The 24,480-nt window shown below is 38.6% G+C and overlaps 1 protein-coding gene across 2 annotated transcripts in view; it reads left to right on the forward strand.

The window, feature by feature from the left end:
- Positions 1–24,480, forward strand: part of LOC100356714 (uncharacterized) — a 365,960-nt gene that overhangs the window by 171,836 nt on the left and 169,644 nt on the right. For both annotated transcript variants that reach the window (XM_051855131.2, XM_070074870.1), the window contains exons 14-15: positions 9,721–9,803; positions 18,921–19,045. In XM_051855131.2, the coding sequence (XP_051711091.2) occupies positions 9,721–9,803; positions 18,921–19,045 (208 nt within the window). The remainder of the gene's footprint in view (positions 1–9,720; positions 9,804–18,920; positions 19,046–24,480) is intronic.

The following is a 24,480-nucleotide window of genomic DNA, read 5'->3' on the forward strand; positions in this document are numbered from 1 at the left end:
AGATCATCTGTATCCTTATTGATTTGTGTCTATTGGTTCTTTTTTTTAACTTTTATTTAGCAAATATAAATTTTCGAAGTACAGTTTATGGATTACAATGGCTTTTTCCCCCTGATAACTTCCCTCCCACTGGCAACCCTCCCATCTCCCACTCCCTCTCCCATTCCGTTTGCATCAAGATTCATTTTCAATAATCTTTATATATAGATCAATTTAGTATTTAGTATATATTAAGTAGTTATTCAACAGTTTGCACCCACACAGAAACACAGAGTGTAAAATACTGTTTGAGTACTAGTTGTAGCATTAATTCACACTGAACAACACATTAAGGACAGAGATCCTACATGAGGAGTAAGTGCACAGTGACTCCTGTTGTTGACTTAACAAATTGACACTCTTGTTTACGGCGTCAGTAAACTCCCTAGGCTCTAGTCATGAGTTGCCAAGGCTATGGAAGCCTTTTGAGTTCGCCGACTTCGATCTTATTTAGACAAGGCCATAGTCAAAGTGGAAGTTCTCTCCTCCCTTCAGAGAAAGGTACTGTTTGAGGAATGTTAGCCATTCATTAAGAATAGGTCTGCTAGTGGCAACTTCTTTTAGTTTTCTTTCGTTGATCATGCATGTTCCATTTATTTCTGAATAACAGCCTTTGGAATGTAGCATATGATTTTGACACTTCTTTTTTCTTTCAGCACTTGAAACAGTTGTGCTGTTTGGTGTGCATGATTTGGGGCATTCCACTGGGCCCTGTTCTGAGGATGCCTGAGAGGAGGCTAGAAGGAGTTCCCCCCGGCAGGTGCACTTGTGCCTCTGGGTGGGAGAAGAAGTTTCCCGTTTCAAGATGTTAAAAAGTTCTAGCTTAGGCACTCGCTGTAGCTTGTTGCTGCTTCCCCTGTGCCACTTGTAGTCTACTGTCAGGGAAGGGTACTCAGGAAATGAGGTTCCTGGGGTATCTTCCTCACAGCGGCTGCATGACTCAAAGGGTATTCCTTTCAGTGGGAGTACGTCCACGTCCATCTGGACAGTTACTGCTGATCAGAGGAGGTAGGCAGATACCAGAGTTGGGTGGCTTCTGTTGAGTGGGATGGGGTGGTGTGTAAGGTGTCCTGCTGTATCATTGCCCTGGTGCGGTCTCTGACTGCTTCATCCACCCCTTTATTTCTTTCTTCTCTCACTGCCTTTTGCATGATTCTCGGGGATTATGGTTGCATTAGTGTAGAAAAATGATATAATTCTATCTTGACCAAATGCAATTCCTTCTGTTGTCTTGTTTGTTTATTTGTTTGCATTTGTTTTTACATAGGGAGTTGGAGTATTTTGAAAGGTTTTCAGTATTTCATTCCCCGGGTTTGCTGCTGGTTCTTCCCGGGTTGGCTACCGACCCTTCCACCTCCGTGGAAGGGCGGTTCCCCCTGGCCACTTTCCCCACTTCCGCGGGGGAGCGGCACACCGCCGGCCGGCTCTCTCGGGGGCTGCACAGGTGTTCCTTCAGATAGATGTTCCTGGTGCATGTTGTCTCTCTCCTCCTTTATAGTCCTCTTCCGCCAATCCCAACTCGGCTGCCCACATGCCGAGTACGCTGCTCTCCTCCAATCAGGAGCAGGATCAGCTCCTGGAGGTCATCACTCAAGTTGGCAAGAGGCAGCTGCATAGAAGCTGTTTTCTCCTCTCCCAGCGCCATATTGTGGGAGAGCAGATGCATAGAATAAGTCTTAATTCCAGTAACTTAGTCTAGTCCGAGTTGCTCCCAGTTGCTTCCCCACAACATTAAGCAGTAAACTCTGTATTTCAATATCCCTGTCTTCTAGTAACCTCTATTCTTCCTGTTGTCTACATGAATTTGATTACTGTAGGTACCCCAGATAAAGGGATTTCAAAAAGCTCATGGAAAATGGAATTAAAAGATAAGCTTACTCTGGTGAACTGATTTTTGAATCTCATGGTTACTTTTCTCATAATATACATTTCCACAAAGTTTTTAAAGACCCTCTGGGATAAGCAAAATCCTATACTATTTGACTTGTTTCACTCAGCATAATGTCTTCAAGAAAGGAGTTAAAACCTGAACTGGTATCGGGGTCGGTGAACTCAAAGGACTTCCATGGCCTTGGCAGCTCATGACAAGAGCCTAGAGTGATTGCTGAGGCCATAAACAGGAGTGTCAATTTGTTGAGTCAACAACAGGAGTCACTGTGCACTTACTCCTCATGTAGGATCTCTGTCCTTAGTGTGCTGTACATCATGATTTGATGCTATAACTAGTACTCAAACAGTATTTTACACTCTGTGTTTCTGTGTGGGTGCAAACTGTTGAAATCTTTACTTAATATATGCTGAACTGATCTTCTGTATATGAAGAGAATTGAAAATGAATCTTGATGTGAATGGAAGGGAAGAGGGAGCGGGAGAGGGGAGGGTTGCGGGTGGGAGGGAAGTTATGGGGCGGGGAGCCGTTGTAATCCATAAGCTGTACTTTGGAAATTTATATTCATTAAATAAAAGTTAAAAAAAAAAACCCTGAACTGGTAAATTCTATTACCCACCAAAATGTTTTAAACCAGTTCTGTGGAGAAGAATTTAAAATTAGTGGTCAACTTGACTTTTGGAAGATGCAAAGCCTGGTATAAGATATGAACTCAGAAGTTAGCTATTGCTTTATTTTCTACAGGGTTTTATTATTCAGTTTTTTTCTTTTCTACAGAGAAAGGACTGCAGTTATATTGTTGAATCACAGCTCTGTGTTTGTATCTTTTTGTGTCAACTAGTTGCACTTTAAGAGCACTGGCTTCTAGCACTAATAACTACGTGACTACTGGAAATATGCAAGGAAGAATTGAGAAAGAACTCAGTTGAGTGAAAATTTAGTAGGAGAACAGAACCTGAATAGGGATGGCAGAGAGTTTTAAATTCAGACCTTGAATATATCATTTAATGCCCTTGGTGAAATTTCTTAATGAGTCTTTATTTTTCACCTATAAGGAATAGAAAGCTGGTTTGATTTGAATATTTGTAATTGTTTATGTGAAGTGTCATGCACATAGTAGGTTGTTCATAAAATCATCCCAGTTTTAATGAGCTGTTTTCCATAATGCCAGACACAGTCTTGACTATATTATATATACCCTGCCTAAACTGTGATATTTGACAACAACCCCCACTATTCCTACTTGTAATTTTCTCTAAGCAGTAGAGATTTACAAATGGGTAAAATAATTCATTCTTGCAAATAGCTTTGGATTGTCTAAGTTCAGTGAAAGTGTTAATTGATGATAACCAGGGAAAGCTCATGAGCAGCATATTAAAATTTCTGAATTCTTTTATTGTGCTTAAGATGGAGAGTTTAATATTTTTAATAATAACGTGGGGAAAGCTGACTTTCATAAAAAGACTGGATGATCTTATTATGATTGGTAGAAATGGGTGATGTTTAAAGATTATTCTTGGGAAGAATAATCAAGTAATTATTGCTTTTACATTATAATAATATTTTATTAGACAAGGAATACATTTTTTATCTTATGAATGCAAAATATTGAAAGGTTGCTACTGGATTTATATGATGGCAAAATATTTTCAGTTCTGCGTTGGCTACAGAGGTAATCAAAATAAATGGGCTTAAATAAGTAACATATGAAAACGTTTTGTTAACTGGAAAATATTGTGTAAGTATAGTATAGTATATTATTCTCAGTGAGTTAACTGCTGCTATTCATAAGAGGTACCAATAGTGTGAGTTGGATGGTAGACCCACGTGGAAATATTGTGGCTCTGTGGTTTGGAAAACAGTGAATGCATGAAAGGATGCCTTCATTTTATTCCTGCTTCCATTTATATTAAAATGGCCCCAGATATAAAACAATCAAACTTGTTAATATTTCTAGAAAATCAATCCATAAAGTAGTAGGTACAGTCTACTTTTTACTAAATACTTTGGGTCCTGGAAGCACACCTAAACTCCAGTTTTTTAACAATTGCCCTAAATTAACAGCTAAATTTTTGAAGATGCATTTGCTCATTTGTACTTGCTATGAAGATAAGAGGTTTTCTTATTTCTGGCCTTTGTTATAAATATTTATCAATTCATGTTTGCAGCATTCATGAAATTATTAACATTGTTCAAACCATGCCACCAGCAGAGAATTCTTTCAACTCATTATTTGCATCTGGCTAATTTCTAGCTTATTCTCAGTTAGTATTTTAAATTAGATATTTGATTGTGGTTTTGAATATGCTTAAAGCATTTTTTTGTTTTCATAACTGGTCTATAAATTTCATTGGTAGACTTAAGATCCCTTCCACAGATGTCATTAAACAAATGGGGTCTTCCATGAACTTTATGAAATTTTTTGAAAGTTCCTGGATGATCCCTCATGCTTAATGATATTTTTGGAAAGAAACACAAGTCTACACATGAAATTTATTTATGCTTTGTATATACCTTGTATGCATAACCTGATGGTAGTTTTTTACACAGCATTTTTCTACTTCTCTGTTGTGACTGTGGCCTACCACATAAGGTCAAATATGAAATTTTATACTTGGAGCATCATGTCAACACTAAAAATTTTGGATTTGGAAGCATTTGGGATTCTCAGATTAGGAATATTCAACCTGTATAAAAGAAAAACACATTTCAAAAAATTTCAGCATCTAATTCTGATATTGATAAACACATTAACACTAAGATTTTGGTCTGTGGTTATAGGCAGAGTCATTACAACATGCCATTGAGAATTCATAGTTGGTGCTTATTTTGGCCTTTAAACTGTTCATTTGTACTGTGAACTAGATTATGTGCTTCTAACTGTCAGTTAGCTGAATGCATTTCGAGTCAATTTACTAAAATAGTCACTGTTAAGCGGTATATTTGGACAGAGTTGACACCTTTGACATTTTCTAAAATGGCAAAAATAGCTGTATTTAAGGGTAAGATTTATGAATGTTGTGTGCTTCCAGAACTTCCATTTGATGATGGTTTTCTGTTTGGTTGCTGGATCTCTTCCCACAAACTATTGAAAAAATATTAATTAGTATTTGTGCAATCAGGTATATAACATGGACAGAAGAGAGCCAGACATGCGGACAGGACCACACAGATACATAATATGATCTACACACAGTGACTTTCTAAAAAGAAAGTCTTCCAGTTGTCTTTGTGTCATGGGAGTAGAACAGTTGGAATTGTGGTAGAAGCAGAGAGTACGGAAGAAGAAGATAAATAGGTTGGAACGGCCTTTATGAAACACATAATCTTTGGTATAAATAAGAAAAGCAACTTGCCATGATTAAAAAGTATTTTGAATCCTTAGTTGTCTTCTAGATTGCTGGCCTCTATTAAAAACTTCTTAAAATAATAGATAGATTTAATTCCTCAAGCAAAAGAAAAATTATATCATCTTAAAGATTTTCCATATTTATTATATAGATGTGACTTGACTACAGGGGGAAAAGGAGCAAAAGCTCATGTATTGCAAGTTTTAAATGTATCAGGCTAAGGTTTACTTAATTGGAACCTCCAGGCAATAAAGGAGCCCTTTTTAAAATTCTGTGATTCTTAATATGCTAAATAATGCAAAGCTTCGACTCTTCAAGCATGAGACACACATCTGGCAGCTTAACATTTAAATTACAGGGGGAAAAACCCTCCCTTCAGTAGTAATTTTCTCAAAGAAAAGAATGGGAAATGTATTACAACTAAATTTAATTTCTTTTTAGATTTTCATCTTGTCTAATTGCAGGCATTTTTCTAGGTTCTTTGTATTTATATTTTACCATATTTCTGTACTTTTTATTAATCTTTAATTTGAGATGCTACTTTACAGCTCTTAAAGAAATGCGGCATGTTTTACTTAGCAAATTGTTTCACAAAATCCATCTGATCTCAAGTAATAAAGACAATGGTATATGAAATAAAAGGAAAATGGAATTTCAGAGACCCATAAAAATATTACTGACAAAAAGCAACATTTTCAGTTGGCTCCACTTTCAGGCTTTAATTTTTTTCCCGTGTTAATGTTTTCTCTGTTTTGTCATTTTCTGGTTGTTTTTCATGCCGAAGTTATTATAAACAGCATTCTTTCCTTATATTTCTCCGAAGGACAGTGTCAGGTCCTTGATTAATTTTACAAAGGTCATTTGGAAAAACCATTAAAAATATGCCAAGTAAAAAAGATTAGCACAACACAAGGAAAATGCACTCTTATAAACATATGCATTTATATATAGATAGGGTACTGTAACATTATACAATCTTGACAAGTGTTTTCTTTGTGCACCTCATGTATTATTAAAAATATGACTGTTTCATTTATTTTTTTCTGGGTGATACCAGCTGACACATTCCCCAGACAACAGCAGGTTAATGTTATTTGTAAACATGCTTTTTTCTTAATATAAAAATATATGACAGCTAATAGTCTCATAAAATAAAGTGGACTTTCAAAATAATTATCCTACATTTGTATTAAATGTTTGCTAGTTAAACTGTGACAAATTCACATATGAACATTCATATCTACATTTTAATTTAAAAAGTAAGCAACATTATAACTTTCAATGTTAACTGTAGTAGAACATCAATACTAACTCTTCTGTTATCACCAACCATTGGACAGAAAATATGAAGGTGCCCTTTGGGGGTCACTGCCTTCAAGAAGCACAGGAGGGGAGACGTTTATAAGCAAATCCTGTAAGGTTGGGACTGGCCTTGAACCTAGGGAAAATACCCTGTGAAGTGGAAGCTGAGAAGTCCCACTGAACTGAGGGCACAGAGTTCTGAGAGGCTGGGTTCTTCAGAGTAGACAGAGATCAGGCAAATATGAGCATCAGGACCCGTCCCCACCGCGAGTCCTCAACTCAGGCCTTTGCGACATGTAACCCTGGTAACAGCAACCGATGCTTCACTAACTGGCTACTTGATACTGGCTGTTCCAGACTTGAGGGTGGGATGGAAACAGCAAATTTGGAAAAGAGGTGGAGTAAAGCCCAGCTGGCAGAGGCACGTTAACTGCCGCCATGATCAATTTGCACAGTAAATTGAGGTACCATCAGTGTCGATGTTGGAAAGAAAAATGTGGGGGCCTGTATTATGGCACACTGGGTTAAGCCACTGCCTGTGATGCCAGCATTCCATGGTGGAGCATGGATTGAGTTCTGGCTGCTCTACGTTCCATCCAGCCCTGATAATGCTCCTGGAAAAGCAGTGGAAGACCCAGATGGAATTCCTGGCTCCTGGATTCGGTCTGGCCCAGCCCCTGCCATTGGGGCCGTTTGCGGTGGGAACCAGCAAATGGAAGATCTCGCTTTCCCTGACTGTCCCCTTCTCTCTGTCACTCTGCCTTTCAGTTAATTAAAATAAATCATTTTTGTAAAGGAAATAAAATGTGTCTTCTGCAGTGGCTTACTTTAAACCTGCAAAGAAAGTCTAAAACAAGCTCTGGCGAGATAAGCAGGGGGTTTCAGAATTTGAGTTTGAATTGTCAAGTTCGGAAGTTTTCATAGATCCTCCTAACAAAGTATATACCCAGATCTTCACAGACTTAAAATTATTATCCAGTAATTGTGCTGTCTACTAGAGCAAATATCAACACATTTCAGAGGAAGATAACAGAATCCAGAGGGCTTTTTTTTTTACAACTTCCATTATACAATCTACAATTATAAGACATGCAAAGAAATAAGGGAATACATATTTTAGGAAAGGAAAAAAAGGGGAACAAAATAACGCCATTGGCTCAGGTATTAAATTTGGCAGGAAAAGATATTAAAACATTCATTATGAAAGTTCATTTATTTCAAGACGATTCTAGCAAATGATTAAAAGGAACTGAATTCTTCATGAGTGAATAGTTTGGGGCCTCTCAACAAACACAGGGAAATTGTGTAAAAAATCAATGAAACAGAAAACCTCAAATATAAGAATTGAATGAGAACTCACAAGGTAAGTAACTGGGACTCAAATCCAGGCACACTAAGATGGGGTGAGAGCATCCCTGTGGTGTTTTAGCTGACTACTGTATCTAATCCCACCTAAGCAAGGCCTCAGAATGAAGAATAGTTTATATGAGAACAAAGAAAACATTTAAGACTTTTGAGAATCTACCTCTTGATAGGCACTTTATCACTCTGATAGGCACAACATTACATTTTAATACATCAATGTATACGTCCTATTAAGCCAAAAATGATTACTGGGAGGCAGAATTTTACGATGTTCTCCCAAACTCATCCAACCTCTACTCAACAAGCGAGAGATTACCCAGGTGACCTGAATCCCATGAACTATTAAGCATAGAATTTTCTTAGGCTGGTAACAGAAGTTAGAGAAACATGCAAAGGATGCAACCTGCTACTGTTGACTTGAAGACTGAGGGGACACATGGGGAGTTTGAGAAGCAAATGAATTCTGCCAGTAACTAGCAAATCTGAAGAAGGCTCCTAGCCCCAGATGAGAATTGCAACCTTGGCTAATATATTACTGTTGGCCCCATGAGACTTTAAGTAGCGAAACAAGCTAAGACCCACCATGCCCTTAAAGACCTAGGCTAGGTAGCAAGAGGCTGGCAGAGTCATATTCAGGGAGAAAAAAATTTACAGTTTGCTAACACAAGTCCATGTCCTTAAAATTTTACACTGCTAAAATATGTTCATATGGACAATTCCAAATGTCAGGAGGCAGCGATATTCAACCCCAAGAGGAATAAGAGAGGACAGGAAGCAAAATTTTGCTGTTCTTGATACAGATATCTTTTTGGGAAAAACTATCAGGTCAACCTCCTCATCAAAGCTGTGGCTGCCCTGGGCCCTCCAAGCACTAAAAGCTTTTGGACCAGGATATTTGTAACAAGAACTTGGGCATAGGTCTTGGTGCAAGAATTCATCCAAGTGAGAGCTCAGGCCGTTGGCTCAAGAGGCATAAAGCTGTGATAATATCTGTTGATATGATACCTCCCTTTATTTCAGAAACATTTATTGAGGAAGTACTCTTTCTCAGGCAATATGCTAGAAACTTTAGGAGAAACACAGTTGAACAAGACACGTGGTCTACAAAGAGGTTATGATCTGAGAAGAACGCTCTCAGCTGAGGATGTCTGGTACTCCAGGGTACAGTCGGCAGAGACAGTTTTGGTTGGCATAACTGGGAGGAGGTTCTGGAAGATGGGTGGATGGCTGGATTACTGCTATGCAAAGCACAGGACAGTTCCTACCACAGAGAATTATCCAGCCCCAAATGTCAATAGATGGAGAAACCCTGGTGTAGGAGAAGTCATGCAAGATATGAAGATATCAAAAAGGTAGCCTAGATGAGATGCACTGGGTACAGGCAGAGAACACAGTTCCCTCCCAATCTCAGTTTCATAATGGACCATTGATATGAGGTTCAGGAAAATTTCTTTGAAAATACAATCCCAGAAACACTGTTGGTGATAGAGAATCCCACACAGATGAGTTTATTTGGGAAATAGGTTAGAAGTGGCCACTGCCTGTGTATGTGCTCATGCTGTGGTTGATACTCAAGTTCAACGTGAAGTTTGTAAACAGGCTAAATTAATACTGGGAGCATAGAGCAGCTGGGAGCCTTCTCCTTTAGAATTCTTCCTTTTACTCCCATTTGTCAGGCCTTATGTTAGCTCTTAGATTTCATCAGCGTAAGCTTACATATCTGCTGCAGTGAAAATCAGTAATACATTTTTCCCACTTTTTTGTTCTTAACCCTAGGGAGCATTTCTAATAAAATTGGTCCCTGCCCTAAGGACTGTGATCTCAATCTCTTAAAAGAAGACCACGGATTACACTCTAAGGTAAGATGAAGGCTGGAGAAAGACCATGAAGCATCAGCCCCTGATGATTAACTACGATTTCCTAGAATGTATTTCCAGGTAGAAAGTAATTTGGTATTGCAAGAAGGTTTTGCAGTGCAGGACATGCTAAACCAGCTGATGTTTGAGAAATCAGTAATGCCAATAATTTTTTTCACACACCCAAATCAGACTTCTTTCAGCTGTTGAAGACTTTAGTTAAATTAATCAAATGACAATACCATGGGCAGAGTGATTAGAAAATTTGCTGATTGTACAGTGCTCCAGTGATTTATCTGACATGATCATGGCTTCCACGAAGTCTATATAGAAATCATCTTGATACACTTACACAGAATAAGTAGCCTATATTTCCAAAGCACTGCTTACATTAATTGTACTGGCACTCCTAGATGTAATAGTTAGATATATAAACATTTCCGAAACTGGTATCTACCTAGATCCAGTGACCACATTTTAAGTATTCAGAAAATCAGGGTGGTTGACAATGGAAGTAAGGCCAGCACCGTGGCTCACTTGGATAATCTTCCACCTGCAGCGCCGGCACCCCAGGTTCTAGTCCCGGTTGGGGCGCCGGATTCTGTCCTGGATGCTCCTCTTCCAGTCCAGCTCTCTGCTGTGGCCCGGAAAGGCAGTGAAGAATGGCCCAGGTGCTTGAGTCCTGCACCCACATGGGAGACCGGGAGGGGGCACCTAGCTCCTGGCTTCGGGTCAGAACATGCGCACCGTAGTGGCCATTTGGGGGGTGAACCAACGCAAGGAACCTTTCTCTCTCTCTCTCCCTCACTGTCTAACTCTGCCTTTCAAAAAAAAAAAAAAAATGGAAGGAAAAAGATTGCTTCCTACCATGATACCTTCTGTTAGAAGTTATCTAAAATATTATCATAATGTTCTCCTTTCTTGACTAAATAAATAAATAAAGTCCTGTACTGCATAATGACATTTTAATTGTGAGGCACCACACATACAGTAGGGGCTTCACAAAGTTTGTAGAAAATGGAATTAAGAGATAAGTTTATTTTGGTCTAAACAAAATTTGAAATTCAAGTATAGTTTTTCAAAATATTCATTTTTTTTTCACTGTGAAGGCCCTTGGTGTGATTGAATTTCAAAACCTTTTTTGCACCAAAATAAACATCTTTTAATTCATTTTTCTATGAACTTTTTGAAGTCCCCTCAAATATCAGCTAGCTGTCTTAGGTTATGTAGGTACACTCCAATATTCCCACAATGACAAAACTGCGTAACAATGCATTTCTCAGAAAAATATCCGTTTCATTAACTGATTTTTGACTGCATAAGTCTAGAAAGACCATTTTTATGCCTTGATCTCAAGATTGACTTAAAAAAAGACTTTAATGTAAATCTTTCTCTTTTTTCCCCTCATCTAATGTCTGAATAGTGGGCCATCATCTAACCAAGTAAATGGGTATTTAATGTCCAGATAGCCACCTGCAGCATTCACAAATGTGGTCGCTTCTATATCATAGTCGGTATTAAAGAAGAAAGCTTAGGACCAAACAGTTTAGCTGCATTTGCCACAGTAAGAGATGACATTTACAGAGCAATTGGAGATGACGAAGTCCTGGCAAATGTTCCCAGTCCTCTACATCAAATGCTTCGGCTTGATGCTGCTGTGGTCATTGTCATCCCCATTTTACAAGTGAGAAAAAAAATGAAGCATAAGGAAATGAAGTGATTTAGGCTAAATGATGTTGCTAAGAAGTCCATAGCTGGGCATTCACCCTGTCTGGCTCTAGAGTCCATATTTGCATCAACTGTGAAATGATCTTTTGGAAAAAATGTGTATTTCTTTCTTCTTTGTGCCAGGTGCATATTTCCTGTATTCAATCCTTATGTCTTTAATTTATGGGCTAGGATATAGGCACTCCGGTGTGGGACATGGAAGTTGAAACCAGTATCTTAACCCCTAGGTTAAATGCCTACTCCAGATGCTTTTATGTGTCCTCTTTGAGAAACTAAAGAAAGGATATGTTCGTGAGACTTCTAGCTTATTATAAGTTTACTATTAGCCTCTTCAGTACTTTGGCAAAATCCTCATAGCAGTGGTTGATCTTAAATATGCTTTGGAATTAGAAGAAAGGCTAAAATAGGTATGATGGCAATGAACATAATCCCTCCAAATACCTAAAATTTGTCTCTATGTTTTCTTGGCTTTCATGTTCAATTAAGGTATTCTCTTGTTCGTTCTATTTTTACTACTACATTTCACAAATTATTCCTCAATTAACTCTGAATCGCTTCCAGAAGTACCATGCGCATGTTGGGAATATTTTCATTCATGTCAGTGCCGTGAGATGACAGAGCCAGAGCCATCCCTCAGTTTCAAGCAACTTAGTACTGCAGGTAGAAAAGAAAATGTCAATTTTTGAACGTGGATAGGCCACCTTCTTTTTTTTATTCTTTTTTTTTTAATATTTACTTATTTATTTGAAAGCAGAGTTACACAGAGAGAGGAGAGGCAGAGAGAGAGAGAGAGAGAGAGAGAGAGAGGTCTTCCATCCGATGGTTCACTCCCCCATTGGCCACAACAGCTGGAGCTGTGCCAATCCGAAGCCAGGAGCCAGAAGCTTCTTCCAGGTCTCCCACGTGGGTGCAGGGACCCAAGAACTTGGGTCATCTTCTACTGCTTTCCCAGGCCACAGCAGAGAGCTGGATTGGAAGTGGAGCAGCCGGGTCTTGAACCGGCGCCTACGTGGGATGCCAGCGCCCCAGGCCAGGGCATTAACCCGCTGCGCCACAGCGCCGGCCCCAGACCACCTTCTTGATGATAAACAGTCTCAATTTGAGACGCTGCACTCCAGTATATGCATTTTATTTGTTTTTAAACTTCTCATGGTTATAGGAATTAGTTTGGATCTTCTGTTGATGTCAAAGACTCTAGCCTGGGCAATTCATAAAAGGACGATGGCACAATGAGATTAATGCTGAACTTCAGATGTGCTGCAGAGGTGTTTCAATCGTTAACCTTCAGAGAACAAGCTGAATGCGTGGTCCCCAGAGAGGGCAGCGATTTCCCCCGGGGGCAGGAGCAGAAGCCCGAGGGCATTACTGACTGCGGATGTTTCTCCTGCAGATCTTGAGACACAAGTGAATGATGTCTTATTTCCCCCTTGGAACAGTTCATGGAAAGTCCATCCTGTGAAATTTTCTGGCAAACACATCAGCCTTGAATTAATGACAGTAAAGAAAGGGGTAGCAGTATTTGGCTGGATGGTCTCAGGATTTAGGCTGGATTTAATCCGGAGCTATGAGGGATTTTTGGGGGGAGAGGGGCAAGAGATAACAATAACAGCACCTTCTAGAAATGAACATGATGTCATATTTACTTGCTTTGACACTTAAGGTACATCTGCTGTGTGTTGTTGTCTGTGACTTGGCGTGCTGTGATCTTTACTAACAGAATCTCTTGGCAGCGTTATCTCCACCCGAAACCTTCCTCCCTGCCTTCTTAAAAAATGGTGAGGGTCATTTGGACAGTCATTACAGATTCCATGACTGCTCACTTCTAATCTCCCCAGGGCAGTTCAAAGGCATCCATAATCCTCAGGATTCAGCCCTTTATCACCCCTTGCTTGCTCTAAGGCTCTCTGCTTTGATGAAAACAATTCCCTTGGTATTCATCTGGTCAGACGGGCAGGTGAACTATTCTTCCCAGAGACCCACACAAAATGTTGCTGCTAAGTGGAGCTTAGCTGTGCTGACACCTTAATGCTTTCCCATGACACTGGTGTCACTGTCCTAGGAGCTGCAAACCTTTCTCACCGCTCCTGTCATCTCCATCCTTCTCCACACACTGATAGGCCCTTGGAGGGAATCACGGCCAACGGGATAAAACCTGTAAACACCAATATGGGAATCCTAAGTGCTGCTTCTTGCCATATAACACCAGTAGATAGGCCTATATGTCATGAACTCAGACAACTTGGAGATTCTGCTCCTAAAATAGTTTCTGCATAGTTGTTTCATAGAAAAATGAAAACTCTCCTCAATGCAGAAGAAAAATCATCAAATACTCAAATTAACACTTGTGTCATGCTGTGTATTATGCAAAATACTGCTTAGATCCTTACTATATTCCACAATATTTGAAGTGATATCTCCCTCTCTAAGAATTTTATATATATATGTATATGTGTAAATTAATTGTGCCAATTATAAAGCTATCTATGCCTAGATTTCTTTTCATAAAAATCCTGTCATCTGTGTAGGACAAACATGTTTTTTACTTTTCAGATTAAAAACTGAAGTTCATGTACTTTTAAAAATATTTATTACTTGAAAGATAATTACAGAGAGAGAGAGAGAGAGAGAGATCTTTCATCCACTGGTTTACTCCCCAGATGGCTACAACCACTGGGGCTGGAAGGGGTGCATTAACAGGGTCTTGGATTTGTAGTGGAGTACCTGGTACTTCAACAGGTGTTGACATGAAAAGCAGACATGGAAGGTGGCAATTTTACCCACTGGACCACAATGCCGGGCCCCCTCATATACCTTCTATAACCCTTCTGAATTCAAAAAGTAGTGAGAAGACTTGAATATGTGTTTTCTGGCCATCACTTAAGTACTCTTTTCACTGGAACACCATACATTTTAGGTTTCAAATTACTCGAGATACTTTCTGCCTCTCAATTTGTGTTTGGAAGAGTTCTCATTCTTTGTTTCCTAACTGGTATTGTATTTGAAGGGAATCTTTATAAAACAAATATGTAGTCTGTAAAATTAAAAATTGATCTTTGATTTTTAGCAATTTCTATTCAAATATTTATCCTTGATTTCCATATGATGTGTCAGGAAATGAGTATTCACAGATATCCTATATAACATGTGTTATTCAGTAATAAATCTATGTTACCAGTTTCCAGTTTAAAGTATGAATACTCATTATGCTGAAGACATTGCTTTTTGAGGACTCTCCCTCATTTTTTAATGATGATGTCTGGCTTTAGGGTACAGACAGGGATTACAGGTGCAAAGACCAACTTTCTTCTTTTTTTAAATGTTGGCAATGTCATAGGTAAAGCACTCTCTCTCAGGCAGAGAGTCACCATACAGGGGTGCTTGGTAGGTGGTGACCGTATTGATCTTGTGTGGACAGGCTCTCACACCCTGACAGTTTCTCTACACACATTTACCACCTTTTTGGAATCACAACTTTTACTGTTTTGTGCTTTTGTTCATTTCTTGGGGTCATTTCTTTTAAGTATAAACTAGTTTTGGTAATTTTATGTTCCAAAAAAGCTCATTTGAGGGAATCTCTTAGCCAATTCATTTAGATTTTCCTTAAAAGAAATGCAAGGGTTGAGAAGTGAGTTGAGTACGCAAGAGCTGTGACTGTTCAGAATTCACAGGAATATTTCCTTATAGCTTAATAACTAGAGGTAAAGTCCATTGATATAATTAGAATGTTAAGTACTTGATGAAATGATACCTAATAGCTACTTCTTGGGCATCTACTATGTGATTGTTATCATGCTAGATGTTGTAAAAGACAGAAGTATTCTATATCTCATTTCTATCATGAATTCAGTTTGAGGAAACATGATGGGTATTAATAAATTAACTGGTGGAACTTGGGACACATTGCTGAGTGAAGAAAGCCTGACACTGAAAGAAGTACTGCACATTCTCCCCTATACATGGGGGCTAAATTTTTTATAAAAAGCAAAAAAGTAAAGAAATGCCTGTGTATATCAGTTCTGCTGCAAATACAGTGTTTTGCCAATCTTTATAAATTGTTAAGAATTATGTTTTAACGACTTTGTTATCATTTTAAAATTTATTTTATATGAGTGAAGTTGGACATTTTTTCATTTAATTGTTGTTTACAATCTACCTATTTTCCAGTTATGTTCTTTTTGTTTGCTTTTTTAAATTTTTTTCTATTTTCGTATTTTTTGGTTTTTTCAACTTTTATTTAATAAATACAAATTTCCAAAGTACAACTTTTGGATTACAGCTGTTCTTTCCCCCATAACTTCCCTCCCACCCACAAATCATCCCATCTCCCACTCCCTCTCCCATCCCATTCTTCACCAAGATTCATTTTCAATGATCTTTTTATGCAGAAGATCAACTTAGTATATACTAAGTAAAGATTTCAACAGACTACACCAACACAAATACACAAAGTTTCAAGTACTGAGTAGTAATTTTACTGTTAATTCACATAGTACAACAGATTAAGGACAGAGATCCTACATGGGGAGTAGGTGCACAGTGACTCCCGTTGTTGATTTAACAATTGACACTCTTGTTTATGACGTCAGCAATCACCTGAGGCTCTTGTCATGAGTTGCCAAGGCTATGGAAGCCTCTTGAGTTCACAAACTCTGATCTTATTTAGACAAGGCCATAGTCTTTTTACTTTTTATTTTTGAACTTTATATTGATTGGAAGATTAACCTTTGAGTATAACGTAAGTTAAATTTTTGTTATCTCAAAAAAATAAAAGGTACAAAATGAATAAATAAGTAAATTAGGCCGGTGCCGCGGCTCAGTAGGCTAATCTTCCACCTTGTGGCGTCGGCACACCGGGTTCTAGCCCTGGTCAGGGCACCGGATTCTGTCCCGATTGCCCCTATTCCAGGCCAGCTCTCTGCTGTGGCCAGGGAGTGCAGTGGAGGATGGCCCAAGTGCTTGGGCCCTGCACCCACATGGGAGACCAGGAGAAGCACCTGGCTCCTGCCTTCGGATCAGCGCGGTGTGCTGGCTGCAGCGCGCCGGCCGCGGCGGCCACTGGAGGGTGAACCAAGGGCAAAAGAAAGACCTTTCTCTCTGTCTCTCTCTCACTGTCCACTCTGCCTGTCAAAAAAAAAGATAATAAGTAAATTAGCAACTGCAAAGTAATGTAATGCATTTTGTCATGAAACAGTCATACCTCAGCAAATCAGGAGTTCTGGTGGATAATTCTTGATAGTCACTTGAACTTTATGTCAAGTGAGAGTGGATAAATTACTGAGGCAACTAAAAAACAAGTTTTCAAATTTACATATTGAATAGCTAACAGAGGTATATTTTAAGTAGGCTATCAAGGTATGCTAATCAAATACATTTAGTCAGGACAATCAAAGCTCTCATATTTTTTCAAGGATTTGGCACTCTATACTTAGAATGGAGTAATCTAAAATAGCAATATGTAATAATCTGATAAATATACTCCTATAATAGGAGCTAAAGAGGCTTAGAAAGATAAAAAGAGCTGCAATAAAAAGTACTTTCAATTGATGGCTATCCTCCCTGGATTTTATTCTTAAGGTAATCAAATCAATCAATTTCATAATAAAAGAAAGGAACCTTCTTGAGTTCACCGGGGTTTGATGACACACCTACTTCGCCTTGTTACTGCCAACTCAAAGCAACATCTTGCTGTTAAAAAATATTCCAACTACAGAGCTGTGCTAAAACTTGTGTGAAATGATGTCAAGGACATTCAAGCAACTAGCCTGTTACTAATTCAAATCAAGTGAGATGAGTCTAAAGAAAAGGAAAAAAGTGTTTGACACAACTATTTTATAAGGACAACTCACACCTAATTTTCTACTTCTCTAGACTGATGGTATTCAAACCATTTTTTTTTATCAGTAGTGTTTTGTGCAGTTTTGAAATTGAAGTTTTGTACAGGAGACTCCAATATATAAAGCAGATAAAAACTGAGATGTTAGATGGGAGAGAGAGGAAGTCTCTGATATGTTGATAACTTCTCCCACTCCCCACCACAGCTGAAATCCCAGGGACTCCTGAGTAAATTACAGGACCCAGTCTGTGTTCTGGACACATTATCATGTGTAACATAATTCTTCCAAGTTCTAGTAAATTAGCTTCACAGATATTATGTAAGTGTGTACTGCAGAAATGCTGAAATTTGTGTTGCTAGTCGTCTACTGTGGGACACAGGAGCTGCTGGTGACAAGTTAGAAATGAGTGACTCACCAAAGCAGAGCACTGTGGTAAGAGAGTCCTGGTAACTCTCCAAGGCCTCATGTTCCCCAAATCCAGCTGCTTGTCCTTAGACTGATTATTCAAATCTTTTTTCAAATTCCTTTTTGCTGACTGCTAGTTTAAGCTGCATTCCTTTAATTTGCAACCCAGGTTCTGAATAAATATGAATTCCATGACCATGATTATGTCTGTTTTTCCATTCTAACACCACTTACAGAAGCTACTTGGTGTGAGATGACTCAGAGCAGAACACACCATTCTCTCTGTCATTGTAGACATAAATATTTAGTGAGAGTCAGGGTGGGTACTGGTCTAGTGGTTATGACACTCTTGGGTACACTGACGTCCATTTTGAAGTGCCTGGGTTTGAGTCCCGCCTCTGCTCCTGCTTGCAGCCCCTTGCTAAGGCAGACATTAGGAGGTAGCAGGTGATGGCTCACGTAGTTGGGTCCCTACTACTTGTGTGGGAAACCTGGATTGAGATCCTAGCCCCTAAATTTGACCTACTCCAGCCTTGGATGTTATGAGTATTTGGGGAGTGAAGCAGTGGATGAGAGCTCACATTTAAAATACAAATATCATATGTTTTCCCTGATCTGTGGTAACTAATAGAGTACAAAAAATGAAATGTATATGAGTACAATTGATGCTTTGAGATTTGATTATTGTTTACAGCCCTTGTCTCTACCATTGAGGAGCAATCGTTTTATTCTTCTTACTATTTGTTGGATTCTTTACTTAGTAGAGGGCTAAGCTTATTCTTATAAAATAAACTGAAAGTATGTTGTTAGAAAAATTAAAAGAAAAAATAAGAAAGGACAGAGGATGGAGGATGAGAACATGGACAGGAGGGAGGGTAAGATGGGAAGTATTACTATTCATATATGTGTATATGTGTAATTGTTCACCTTCCATGAATTAAAAAATTAAAATCAAAATAAAGAACTTACTGAGAGCCTACCAAGTATGAGACAATAATTTCATTGTGAAAACAATAAAAAGCAATAATTTCAATGCTTCTTTATGATGAGTGACTCTGTAAGACATTCTGGGGAAAATATCTCTGAAATTGGTGAATTTTCTATCTACTATTAATAAAACACTCCATTTTTACTTATTCATTTCTCTAACAAGGGAGAAAGGTTGACAGATCATCTTGTGAAAGAAAAATCAGCTGTTTGGATAACTGAACACCTCGAAGATCGTTCACAAGATACACCTTATTTGGAGGAACTGGAGGAACACCGGCTTTCAGTTTGGTGAGTGATTATCTTTTAATTCTCAAGTTTACATCCTTTGAAGCCAACAAGTCCTTATTCATTCTGTGCTTTGATTTTTTTGAACAAGGATTTATTGTGTTTTGAGCTGAATCTTTTTTTTAAGATTTATTTATTTATTTGAAAGGCAGAGTTACAGAGAATGAGGGAGGCACACACACACACACACATACAGAGAGAGAGAGAGAGAGAGAGAGAGAGAGAGAGAGAGATGTTCCATCTGCTGATTCACTTTCCAAATGGCTGGAATAGGCAGTTGGCCAGGCCAAAGCGAGGACCCAGGAGCTTCCACCAGATTTCTCACATGGGTGCAAGGGCCCAAACAGGCCACGTTTAGCTACTTCCAAGGAGCATTAGCAGGGAGCTGGATTGGAAGTAGAGCAGCTGAAACTCAAACCGGCACCCATATGGGATGCTGGCATTGCAGGCAGAGGCTTAACCCACTATGCCACAATGCCTGCCCCTGAGCTGAGTCATGCAGAGAACACAGCAAAAGAAAAAGGCTGACAATGTAGTGTTGGCAAGAAGGAACTGAGAGGATAGCTGGGTTGATACTCACTGGAAACCATAGTTCAATAATATCTGAATGTATCTTAGTCATTTATCTCTCTGGTGTGTATTTGAGTGTATCTGTTTATCATACACATATATAAAATATGAAATAAGGCATTAAAAAGAGTTAGAAAAAGACTGTTCAGAGGTAATGAACACGAGAATTTGCAATCATGAAATTCATCACGGTGGTGGGAAGGACAATGGTGACAGTGTGATTGACACAGGCAATAATCAAGAAAAGGTGAAGAAGTGGAATAAGCAAAGACATCTGTCCCTACCCAACGCCTGGCTGCATAACCCCTCAATCTATTCCCCACGTGGTTTTCCCACAGGGATTTATCTACCCTGTGACTTGGTTCTTAAAGAACTTTCTCTCATTCTCCATTCTGGAACCATGATGTGGAGTTCATGTTATCAGCTCAAGTTTTCCTTACCAGTAACATTGTTTTATGTTCTTTTATTTTAGAGGCAGACACACACACACACACACACACACGCACACACACGAGAGAGATTCTATTATCATCCCCAAATGACTGGGCCAGGACACAAACCAGGAGCCTGGAGAACAATCCGTATCCCCACATGGGTGTCAGAAACCTCACTATTGGAGCCATAACTTCCTGTCTTAGTGCTATCAGAATCTGCATTAGCAGAAGCTGGAGTCAGGAACCCGAGCCAGGGATTGACTGGTTACTCCCACGTGAGATGTAAGCTAGGCCACGTTGTTGCTTCAGTCTTTACAATTCCTGCTGGTCTTGACTTAAATTTAGAGATATAAATCCTTTGACCAATGCTATCCTGGAGCTGCTGGAAGGTTGTCTCTGGGTCAAACAGTGAATTGTCATCTGGGTCAGGAGCAAGTCTTCACCTATTATGTATCAAGTGGGAACAGGAGCCAAAGAGCCCAGAAGACAGGCTATACACACACCTCTTCTAGAAAAAGAATACATGGGGGATGTCCTCTTTGAAGAAGGGAAAAATAACGTCTTCAAACAATACTTTATACTTTGTGTATCTGTGTGGGGTATAGGTGCAAACTGTTGAAATCTTTACTTAGTATTTATTAAGTTGATCTTCTGTATATAAAGATAATCTTGATGAAGAATGGGATGGGAGAGGGAGTGGGAGATGAGATGGTTGCAGGTGGGAGGGAAGTTATGGGGGGAAAAACGCTGTAATTCAAAAGTTGCACTTTGGAAATTTATATTTATTAAATAAAAGTTGAAAAAATTTATACACACACAAAAGAAAAATATACTTTCAGTTATGTAGAAATTGTCAGTGTGAATATATAGAATGTTGTATATATTCTATTAAATTCAATAAAATAACTGCCAAGGTGAATGATATTCCATTGTTTATGTGTATAGTAAGTTTTGCTTTTCTATTCATCCATCGGTGGACACTCAGGCTGATTCCATGTCTCGTCTACTGTAAATAGTGCTGCAGTGAGCATGGGGACGCTTCTATTACGCTGGTCTCCTTCAGCCGACGGGGTTCCTTATGTGATTCCATTGTCTTTTACTGTATTTGGTTCATCGAAATCTTGTTGTCTTGGGCCAACAATTTGATTAGCTAACAATTCAGAAGACTGGCAGTTCAGGCAGCATACAGCGTGGTAACCTATTCTGTTGTCAAAATGTCACAGGATCAGCCAAAAGAGGAAATGACTCCACTACTTTATACAGGCTGGAAAGGGGCTATTGCAAAATAGCATGTTGGGATGGACTATTTCGTGTGGTCATCTTTGGAAACACAATCTACCATCTATTGCTTCATTCGTTTCTGCAGGCACAGCTCCTCACATAAGGTTTAAGAAATATTTGTTGAGCAAACCAAAAAAGTGAACAGAAACAGATGTCATAAGCTTTGGAAATAGATTCACCTGAACGAAGTCCAGTCCTACCATTGTTATGTAGCCTTGGACAATGTGAAATCTCAGACTGTTTTCTTCTGTCACACTGGACTTCTGTCACTCCTTGACTGTGGGATTTTATGGTTATTATGAAAGTGACGAGGTAATGTGCATATGTACTTCAAAAAGTTCATGGAAAATGGAATTTAAAGGTAAATTTATTTTGGTGCAAAACATTAACCTTCAAAAATTTCATTGAAAACAGAAATTATAAAGAAATTATGCATGGGTTTCAAACAAAAATTGCACGAGAATAAATATATCTTTTAATGTCATTTTATATGAACTTTTTGAAGTACTGTCATATACAAGATATCTTGTATAGTGTCTGGAACAGGTAGATTCTTAATAAAGGCAACCATTGTTATTAAGATTGAGTAGTCTATTTTTAGGAAATATCTTTTGCAAATGTTAATATAGAGGGCATTGGTCATTCTCAGATGATTCTTACTTCCACATCTGCTATGCATCCTTCATATGCACAATATTTTTATTATTATTATTATTATTATTAGGGTCTTTGCATTTAAAGCTGCTCTTTGTTCTTAATGGAGTGGTTGGAAATATATATTTCAGGTCTCAGCATCAGAGAGGCCTTTTGTGATAGCTTTCAGAAAGTGGGACCAATTCCTAGTGTGTTTGTTTATTTTTCTCATCACCTGTTGTTTTCTTTAAGGTGTCTATCACAATTTAAAATAATCCTTTGTATTTGTTTCACATGTTTGATCATCTGTATCCTCTCACTACACAGAACTGTAGACAGGCACCCTGTGGTCTGCCCACTCTTGGAAGTCTAGGCTCTTACCCTGGAGTAAATGATACAGAATAAGGTCAGGAAATACTTATTCAATAAGTGAATACAAGGATAAATGAGGGATCACTTCCTCTCTCTCTTTCCTAACCCTCTGGGCTGTTACACCTACTTATTTGCTTTCAATCTCTTCATCCTACTGAAATTGCTTCCATTTTTTAAGAAAGGTAATATGAGATAATTAACCACTACACACATTTTTTTAAAAATGAGTTGAAGATTTGAGGGCTGCTGAGACTTCTATAAACTTCTATTTAAATGATCTGAGACACCATCTGAACAATTTCCTTGATGTTTTATTAGAGCTGGTAAATTATTTACTGGGCAGCCTTTACCTAAATCCTCTCCAAATCCCCATAAAATGTACTTTACACAGAATACTGTTCCAGCTTTAAAGATATAGATGATGCTAGGTGGGAAGTCTTTGCTCCAATGCAGCAAATTTAAATGCATGCATCCTCTTTCTTTCCGTACTTTATGCTCTATGTCACCCCAAGTCCTGCCTAATCTGTCTCATTTGAGTGCTGATTTTGGCGAAATTCATAGATCGTTTATGTTTTCCTGATTAAACTTCTTTTTCCCCTGCCCTTCAACACATACACACTATAGGAGACTTTTAGCTAATCAAATGCAACTTCATCTCCCTTTGTAGTTGCCTTCAATTTAAAAGGATGCTTCCAATATAATTTAAAGCTTTTTTTTTTTTTTTCCAATCAGAACACTATCCAACTAAGTGCCTTTGATTACGTCAAAGGCAGCACTCACTATTCCTACACGTCTCACTCTAGGCAGCCTGCTGTCAGCAGCCGCAGGGCATCACAGGGACAGTCCTCGGGCTCATTCCTGCCTGGGTCTGCGTCATGATTGTCTTCTCTAGACTGCAAGCTCTGAACTCTCAGGATGTGTGCTTGTGTGATGACTTGCATATGTTCTGCCCATATTTTATTTATTTATTTTTAAGAAAACTTTTATTTAATAAATATAAATTTCCAAAGTACAACTTTTGGATTATAATGGTTTTTCCCCTGTACCCATCCTCCCACCCGCAAACCATCCCATCTCCTACCCCTCTCCCATCCCATTCTTCATTGAGATTCATTTTTAATTATCTTTACATACAGATCAGTTTGGTATATACTAAGTAAAGATTTCAACAGATTGACCCACACAGACACACAAAGAATAAATACTGTTTGAATATTAGTTTTACCATTAATTCGCATAGTACAACAGATTAAGGACAGAGATCCTACATGGGGAGTAAGTGCACAGTGACTCCTGTTGTTGATTTAACAACTGACACTCTTATTTATAATGTCAGTAATCACCCAAGGCTCTTGTCATGAGCTGCCAGGGCTATGGAAGCCTCTTGAGTTCACAAACTCTGACCTTATTTAGACAAGGTCATAATCAAAGTGGAAGTTCTTTCCTCCCTTCAGAGAAAGGTACCTCCTTCTTTAATCTGCCCATATTTTAGATACTATGAGATCTTCCAGGTGTAATTAGATAATTTTATAAGCTGCAAACATTTACTAAATACATGTTGATTTAACAAATGAAAAACAGAGATAACATAGGGATTTTGTAATTTCCAGAAGAAAGGTCTAAAGATCAATGATGCAGAACCTGAGGCTAACTGTAGATGTTTTGGGATTGGCCTAGGGTGGCTACTCTTTCTACCTGTTGGATATATTTCTTTCCCCCAAGTTTTTTTTTTTTTTTTTTTACTCCTTCTAGTTTCTGATAACAGTCTCAGTCCTCCTATCACAGCACACAATGTACATGTTCCAAGAGGGTGGCGGTCATATACCTTCTGTTCCTGTGACCACTGTCATTGGGTCAATGATGGGTAAATGACCAGAACCAGAACACTCAGGCCCTCTCCTGGGATTTATTATGTGGTGCTTAGAAAGAGCTATACCTTCTTCCCAGGGGCATGAGCTGGCATGATTTCATTTTGATGTTCTATGTGGCAATGGTTGTACTTCCCTGCTTCCTCTTGCTATTTTTGACCATTTCTAGCCTATTTGAAATTAGAAGTTTGCAGGAGTTGTATCAGTGTTTTGGAGATGACATATATGTGTTCTGTTCTATTGAAAGGAAAATAAATAAAATACCGAGTCCTCAAAACTG

Source organism: Oryctolagus cuniculus, chromosome 5 (assembly GCF_964237555.1).
Source record: "Oryctolagus cuniculus chromosome 5, mOryCun1.1, whole genome shotgun sequence".
NCBI lineage: Eukaryota > Metazoa > Chordata > Mammalia > Lagomorpha > Leporidae > Oryctolagus > Oryctolagus cuniculus.